The sequence below is a fragment of the Lytechinus variegatus genome, chromosome 3, assembly GCF_018143015.1.
Source record: "Lytechinus variegatus isolate NC3 chromosome 3, Lvar_3.0, whole genome shotgun sequence".
Lineage (NCBI taxonomy): Eukaryota > Metazoa > Echinodermata > Echinoidea > Temnopleuroida > Toxopneustidae > Lytechinus > Lytechinus variegatus.
Genome location: NC_054742.1, coordinates 36310416 through 36319109, shown reverse-complemented (window position 1 = coordinate 36319109; position 8694 = coordinate 36310416). Strand labels below are relative to the sequence as shown.

Sequence of the window (8694 nt, the reverse complement as noted above, 5' to 3'; positions counted from 1 at the left end):
AAACCTGTCAGATCTGTCATTTTCCCCCAATTTTGATTGGCTGAGAAGCACTGTTACTATGTTGATTGTCAGATAAAACGTCCAACAAATGCTTTCATGAAACACTTCTTTGGTTTGAAATAGCCCAGTTAATAGAATAGGGGTTAAACTTTAAGGACATTGTTTTATAGCAATTATATTCTAGTTGAGATTCCAGATTATTGGATAAATGAAAAGGCATGTTTGTTTTTTTTAAAGAATTAAAAGCAAATATGTACTCTCAACTCAAATTTTTTCCTCTTTCCTTTTTTTTTAAATCATAATTATTCCAAATCAAGCATTTCTGTATTATTTTTTAGTGTGCACCACCATCCGTTCTCTCGGTTTTGTCTTACTTGCATATTATGTCTACATGTATCTGAGATTCTGTGTCATATTTCTAATATTTTGGATCTCGAATTGATCATATAAATTCAAATAGCATGCCTTAAAGGTCAAGTCCACCCCAAAAAATTGTTGATTTGAATCAATGGAGAAAAATCAAACAAGCACAGTACTGAAAATTTCATCAAAATCGGATGTAAAATAAATAATAGAATAATTCATGCTTATTTTTCACGAAACACTTATATGCATAACTCGGTGATATGCAAATGAGAGAGTCGATGATGCCCCTCACTCACTATTTCTTATGTTTTTATTCTTTAAATCATGCAATCTTTCATTTTTTACAGATTTGAAAAAATGACCAATGGTATCTCCACATGTTGAGGGAGGAAGAAATTTAGTTTCACATGATAAGAAGGGAAAAATACAATATTTCATATAATAAAATACAAAAGAAATAGTGAGTGGATGTCATCAGTCTACTCATTCGCATACCAACTAGGGTGTGCATATGATAAATAAGCGAAACTTTAAAATGTCAAAACTTTTATATTTTCCATCCGATTTTGATGAAATTTTCAGGGTTAAATTTGTTGGATTTTTCGCTTTTTTATTCAAGTCAACTCTCTGTTGACATAGATTTGTCCTTAAATGTTGATTTAATAGTTGTGGGGGACAAGCTATTCACTCACTCAGATTTTTTTATGTGTTGGAAGGAGGGGAGACATCTAACCTTTGTTTTATAATTCGTATAAGTTATGAACCCACATGGATATGTACATTTGTTGTCACTACAAATGATTCTGATTGATATACTGTGTATTTATCAACAATTGCAAGGCGATGGAACATTCTACTCACCCCCCCTCTCTCTATTAACAATTGCAAGGCGATGGAACATTCTACTCACCCCCCCCCCTCTCTATTAACAATTGCAAGGCGATGGAACATTCTACTCACCCCCCCCCCCCCTCTCTCTATTAACGATTGCAAGGCGATGGAACATTCTACTCACCCCCCCCTCTCTATTAACAATTGCAAGGCGATGGAACATTCTACTTACCCCCCCCCTCTCTCTATTTAGTAACAATTGCAAGGTGATGGAACATTCTACTCACCCCCCCCCCTCTCTATTAACAATTGCAAGGCGATGGAACATTCTACTTACCCCCCCTCTCTCTATTTAGTAACAATTGCAAGGTGATGGAACATTCTCCTCCCCCCCTTCTCTCTCTCTCTGCTTGCATGCACCATACATGTAATTATCCACTATGCATTATTATGAGATTCAATATGTAAATACAGACACCAGTGAGCAGAAGAAACTTGAATGATTTTGGTATATCTATATGTATTTATTATACAAGAACAATGCCCATGATGGAAGCAGTTCACAAAAAAATACTGTCATTTTATACATGTATGACTCGTATCAAGCTTACCACCTACATGTACATGAACAAAATGCATGTAATTGAAATGTACCTGTAAATGATCTCTTTTGCAGATTTATGATTTAGGGATCATCCTAAATGCTAGCTTATATTATTTAATACAGTATGGATGTGCTTAATGCAAATTAATTTTATTTTGAGACTTCATCCATTTTGTAGTGATTGTAAAGAATGGAAATTGTACATGCACACAGAATTTTGGGACACTCAATTTACATTGTTATATTACAGGCATATGAAATGCTACAACAAAATATTTTGTTGTCTTTTACTGTACACCTGACAATTACTAAAGTGTCAAGGAAAATTTGTTAGATTTATTATTTAGAACGTCCTTTATCGAGTCTGAGATACTTGCACAGCTCGATGTCACCAGTTACTAAACTTGATTCAATTTACATGTAGGAAATGTCGAGAACCAAATTTTGAGCATATTGAACCTTGCCAATAAACAGGACTGTACAAATGTACTGAACATACTCATATTAAATGTATATTGGTGACATGTTTGAGTCCCAATCTAAACATTCACTTTCATTTTTAAGGTTTTAATTTTGTATAACCATTAAAATGATAAAAACTTCAACTAGTTCTACATTTTCCTTTCATTTATTGCCAATGGGTATGTACTTCTAATTTCTTCTTTTTTTTCAAATGTCACATTAAAAAAAAACTTGGTTGCAAAATTAAAAAAGGATGATGATGAATGATGATGATAGTGATGAAGGTGGAATTGGTGATGCTGATGATTAACAATTAATAAAGTTGCAAACTTGCAATGTCTATGTAATGTATTGTCTTTCAGAAAACAAAGAACACAAGAATCATGAACAAAAAAATAGTATCTCTCTTCATTTATGAATAATCTTTTCTCAAGTTTTCTGAAAATATAAACAAAAAATACAATACAGGAAGTTAGGATTCCCGTAATAAATAATAACCAGACTTCTAAGCTATTTTGAGCAGGAAGTTATGAAGACTGAAGAGGGCAATGTATTTATAAACTGACAAGACAAAACAAAACTAAGATTTTATTCAACAGGGGGTTCCTGAATCCCTATCAAGACCTATCAATTACATTCCTTCTTTTTGCTTCAGACTCTTTCGTAATGCCTTCTTACTCTTTCTTGTCTTTCCTTGCTCTCTCTTCCTCAGACTTACATACGAACGAACATATGCCGAAACCCTTATCTTTACCCAATAATTTACCACACTTCCAAACAATCCATCTACTTCATAGCTTTCCAAGTTGGTATTCATAGTGCATTTCAGCCACTGTCTTTGTACATGTTCACTGCCATAAATGTTTTTTACAATTGTATCTTTCATGACTTCATCCTTCCGCTGTATGTAGCCAACATTCAGGTACTTCTTGGTGACAAACTCCATGGCTCGAAAAAGCATGTATATGTCATCCGTGACGATGAAGAGTCCTCCTCTATTCTGGATTGTTAGCCAGACGGACGAGTATTGTAAAAAAGATTCTGCTTCGGTGTGTACATCGTCTTCATTCTTCCATTCTTGGAGAGTAGCACAAATCCTCCTAGCACTTGCAGAGTTTATCCTGGCATACTTTCTTGAAAGGGCATGGGGCACATAGCCAGCGACATATCGTAAGACCTGCTCATCATGTGATGACAACGGTGAGGCAGCTTCATTCCCTTCACTTTCTTTCTTACATGCATTCAGAGTCTTTTCCAGTATGAAGTTCAGAAAATGTTGTTCAAAATATGATCGAGCAGTTGCATCACTGTCAACTTGGACAAGCCTTCTCAGCAACATAGTGACAGACTCTCTGCTCCTGTAGTCATGGAATGCCTTCATAATATGTGCATCGGCTGCTGGACCAGCATGTTTATCTTTCGCAGACATCAGAATATTGAAAAAGTCATTCACAATTTCCTGGGTGACCTCTTCAAAAACGTTTGAATCCGTATCAACGTCCTTCCCAATTTCAATAGCTTTAGACCCTATCACTGAATTTATGTAGAACTTGTCTTCAAGCAGGGCCTGGATTGCAACCTTTCCGTAACAGACGGCTTCAGACACAATTGCGTCCCTTGATTTGGAAGGCATTCCAAGTTCTGAAATGAAAGGAAAAAAAGTCATGATTATTAAATTACAGACCCAAATTGTACATGCAGTGTTTAGAAAAAATATATATCCAAACAAATTATTTCAACCTGTAGGAATATGTATGTTCTTCTTTGCAATACAAAGACTTTACTTTTAACCCTAGTCACTGCCTTAAAAATTATCGAAATTCATCACTAATTTAAACCTCAGAGGCATTTTACATCCCAAACCTAGCCAGGAGGCTTCTAGAGAGTAAAAATTATTTACTAACGTAAGGTTACTCTCATACGAAGCCAGGTCTTCTATACAAAGAAACCTGAAACTCTCGCCCCGAGATTTCTACTTTCTCTCTAAAAGATCTAGCCCTAAATCATGTACATGGGTTACAATTTCACTTCCGACATTTCTACGCTATGGATTTTATTTTTAGACAAGAATTCATTAAAAAGAATGTAAAAAATATCATGAAAAGAAGAGACTTGCCCGATGTTTACGCCACCATCTTGTTTTCTATTGTTCTTCACCCACGATACGGAAGCTTGCGTTGCGGAACGTGGGTGAAGAACATCGGGCGAGTCCCTTCCTTCCTTTCATGATATTTTTCTCATTTTTTTTAATGAATTCTTTTCTAAAAATAAAATCCATAGCGTAGAAATGTCGGAAATGAAGTTGTATCCCATGTACATGATTTAGGGCTAGATCTTTTAGAGAGAAAGTAGAAATCTCAGGGGTGAAAGTTTCAGGTTTTTTTGTGGTACACACACATGTATAGAAAAGAAGACCTGGCTTCGTGTGAGAGTAACCTTACATGTAGATGTACGTTAGTAAATGATTTTTAGTACTCTCTAGATTAGAAGCCTCCTGGCTACCCAAACCCAGGGGGGGGGAAGAGAGAATAAGAAAAAGTATAAATATAAACAAATATTCTGAAAAGGGCCTGGGCCACTGAATACTGCAACCAACTTACTTGCTCTTGTAGTACGTTTCACCTTTTGGGGATGATCACTGTGGGTTGGAGCAGGGATATCACTGGTTGACGTTGGAGCACTTGCTACACTTGCTGAAGCATCTTTGGAGCTTGTTTGACCTTTAAAAAAGTACAACAATAACAAAATACACTTTTATTTTTTACACTGGGGAAACTTAAAAAAATTCTGTCAGGTTTAAAAGGGATTGAATTAGGCCTACGAGGCTACGTAAAAAAAAAGTTTGAATCTAAAATGACATTTTTCCCCTTTTTTCAAGTTCAATTTCTTATTCAGGTTTTGATAGATTAACAAAATCAATACAAAAAACATACGTAGACCTAGATCAAGATGTAAATCTAGATGCAGATTATTAATAGAAAAATAATAGAAATCTAGACCCTGGACTGGGCGGAGGCCAGAGCCTGGCTGGAATTTGGAGAAAAAAATATTTCTAGAATTGTAGAAATAAAAAGTAGAACTTAAACATCTAGATCTAGATCTATAGATCTAAATCTAATCTAGTCAAATATTTATTTAACTCACTTATTGGCACAGTTGAGGAAAAAGTAGAATGAGGTAAATCAGTTGAGCAAAACTCGCAAAACCACGAAGCGGATTCATCGTTCGCTGAAGACGAAGTTGAGGCCGAGGGAGCGGAGCTACTGGTATTGCAACCAACATCATCGGCTGCTGGTGGGACTACGAGACCCACACACTTGCGATGGTACCATCCTATCGAGCAACTCGGCCCACTGCACTCAACAATATCTTCAGTTGATGGAATACCACAAATACATATTTCGTCACTGATACCAGCCTCCCAACTTTCAGGTTCTATAGTCAATTCGCTTTCGATTTCAAGTTCCATTGTTGTCAGATTCACGGTAATTAAGCGGTGAGAATGTATCGAAAATAGTTGAAAATAATTGCGTGTAGTAGGTATAGGGTAAAAACGTTGCAAATTTCCCATAATGCATTTGTTCTACCGGGCTCACGCTATGCTAGCATCCCACAATGCCGCGCGCGTTCACGAGCTGATGACAGATTTGCGATCCATCTCGCTCGGCGATGCGGATTACAAGTAATCCCTCTGAGGACTCCCGAGAGACGCGGCGCAGCGAATGTCTCAAAGAGACTTTATCGACTCCCCTCTCCAGTTGTTCCATATCCCTGGTAATACATATTGTGTATGCTGGAATTCTTTGCCCATTACCTCACCAATGGTGGTTAGAATGACAAATAACAAACCCTAAAAATCACAACACAAGGAAATGAAAATACTAGTTTCTTCACATGTCTGAAATTTTTTTTTTGAGAGAGAGAAGGTACATGTATGAAGTCCGTATAATGTAATTGAATCATGTGATGAATGCATGCAAAAGATAAAGTGGTTATTCATGCATGTTATAATATTATGAATGTACCTATGATTTATTGGATTGCGAACTGAATATTATTCAAAAGTATTTCTCTCTCTCTTATTCCTCAGATTACTATTTGCTCCATCATTCATGAGAACTTGAGTAGAGGCTTTGTTCCTTTTTCAACTTTTGAAAAGCCCTGGTAAGTGTGAATAAAAGGTTCATGTTTTACACACAAAGATGCTCTATTGTGGTAAACTCACATGATGAAGCCGAAAGGATAAATATAAATATGACATCTGATGTATTTATTTTGCATATTTAGGCCCATGCTATCAATTTTAAAGAAAACAAGGACCCTTTTCTTCATAGATTGGAGTTGAGAGTAGAACTGAAGAGCTAATTGCTAACTACATGTATCTTGAGATATTTATCAAAGCTTGTTTGGTTTGCCATGCATATAAACTTAGATTGCTTTTATAGTCGTATAAATGTCAATGTTAAATTAGTGCATGTTAGTGTACCTTGTTTTTAACTAGCTCATTATTACCAGGTAATGGTTGGCACCGACGGATCCAGGGGGGGGTGCACAAACTGGCCAGTGCCCCCTGTTTTGAGAGGCACAATTCAACTTTGTAATGTAAAAATGCAGTTTAAAACAGAAGTTTGGGCCTCCCCCTTTTGAAAGTGAAGACCTTTTTTCTTTTTGCTCGTCAAATTTTTCATCAGGGTAAAATGTGCCCCCCTTTTGAAAAATCCTGGCTCCGCCCCTTCATGGTTGAAAGTATTTTTCACTTGTACTATAGGCCACAAATTCAGTAGCTCCTTTGCGCAGTGGGGGTCCATTTGAATATTATATAGAATTTCTTGCTTACATGATTCCATATTTATGCAATGTGTGATTATTGCATTCATGAAGCAAAGGGAATTAATCTGCATTCCTATCCAGGAGGTATCCTGAATAGTCTTGGATACAATGGTATAAACCTCTGGTTTTGTGAGTGAATAGAGAATTTGCTTGTTTTGTTTGTTTGTGCTTTGAGGGGACAGGTGGGGCTGCTGGCTAACCAGCGTGTACAAATGAGCCCAAGATATTCCGCTATCCCTAGGGCTCTATGGGCTGATATGAAAAGAAACAGTTATGACAAATCCATAATTTGAAGGAAAAAACAGAAAAGAAGTGCAGCGCAGTACTTAACTTTGATTCAAATGGGAACCACAATGGTGTGTTTAACTTTGATCCTTGCACATTAAATTTACTCATTTCATGTTCGCTTCATGAATTGATTTGATTTCAAGGAAATTGAAAAAAAAGCCTTTGTGAATTGTGATATTGTGATTGTACAGTATTTTCCTAAGGTTGAAAATCTCTGTCTCGTACGTGAGATGCGTGATATCTTCAACTTGCCCTAAACCAATTTGATTCAATTCAGTTCAATTAAAATTTGTTGGTGGGTGCACTCACACAGCAAAAGTGGACAGAATTGGCTGTAATGTACATCCGACAGCGATACACATTAGGGGATGAGGGGATTATGTGTTGAGGTGGAACAGTACATGCCTACATAGTAGGTGGTTTCAGACCGCCTCGAAGTTCGCCAGTTCCAGGTATTCTCTGATCGGGAAATTTACCCCGATCAGAAAATACCAGGTATTTTGGTAATGTGAAAGCAAACTACGCGTAATATCCCCGAAAGAAAATACCCGCTAAATAGCAGGTACTTGGCGAAATTACGAGAACTTTCGTGGGGATTTTTCCAAGGTCGCAGGTATTTTGGCGATGTGAAAGCAAATTACGGGAACTTTTATCCCAGCGTGTCGTTGGGCGCGGCGGCGTGGGTGGCTGCTGGGCTAGTGATTTTGAATCTCGCGCCTTGTCTGCTTATCAGACCATACTGCGCATGCTCGTAACTTCGGGAACATATCCCGAAGGATGTGTTTCGGGGCGGTGTGAATGCAGGAATAATTAACGGGTATTTTTTAGCCTTAAAAAGTTCTCGTAATTTAACGGGGATTCTTGTGATCGAGGCGGTTTGAAACCGCCTATTATCACAATAAATTCACTGACAGGAAATGTGCAGTATAGACACAAAATTAATTTGAATCATTTCCTGAACAATAATGTATATGTGATGTTGATGGCTTTTACTTAATGACATTTACTCAGATATGTTTCCCTTGAAATCAACCGTTATCAGGGAGATTCTTGAATCATATTTCTTACATGAGAGTAAGTTATTTCTGCAAGGTATATGAAATCAATTCTTTATATCATTAACACCTAAAAAAAAAACATGTTGCAAATGATCATGTATTTGATGTTTAAATTTTACATATAGGTATTTCTAACTTTACTGGAAAGATACATAAATTATTTTCTTTCACGAGATTAAGCGTTCATTAAAACGATTTTACATTTTTGTAACAAAACAGTTTATAATCATTCACCTTAAAGGTCAAGTCCACCTC

General features: G+C 36.7%; 2 protein-coding genes across 2 annotated transcripts in view; one reads left to right on the top strand and one right to left on the bottom strand.

Moving 5' to 3' along the window:
* Positions 1 to 2894: 2894 nt before the first annotated feature.
* On the bottom strand, positions 2895 to 6026 carry LOC121412020. The gene is made up of 3 exons (XM_041604932.1): positions 5408 to 6026; positions 4864 to 4983; positions 2895 to 3904 (listed from the first exon to the last, which is right to left on the bottom strand). The coding sequence occupies exons 1-3, from the start codon at positions 5832 to 5834 to the stop codon at positions 2895 to 2897; spliced, it is 1557 nt and encodes a 518-aa protein (XP_041460866.1). The 5' UTR covers positions 5835 to 6026.
* Positions 6027 to 6353: 327 nt separating this feature from the next.
* Positions 6354 to 8694, top strand: part of LOC121410894 (tight junction protein ZO-2-like) — a 79332-nt gene continuing 76991 nt past the window's right edge. The window contains exon 1 of the mRNA XM_041603263.1: positions 6354 to 6427. The gene's annotated coding sequence lies outside the window, so the exon portion shown is untranslated. The remainder of the gene's footprint in view (positions 6428 to 8694) is intronic.

Coding starts and splice junctions, on each gene's coding strand:
- LOC121412020 (XM_041604932.1), bottom strand. CDS start 5,834: ATGGGAAATTTGCAACGTTTTTACCCTATACCTACTACACGCAATTAT. Junction 4,984..5,407: donor TTCCTCAACTGTGCCAATAA/GTGAGTTAAATA, acceptor ACTTTTTTAAAG/GTCAAACAAGCTCCAAAGAT. Junction 3,905..4,863: donor GAAACGTACTACAAGAGCAA/GTAAGTTGGTTG, acceptor CTTTCATTTCAG/AACTTGGAATGCCTTCCAAA.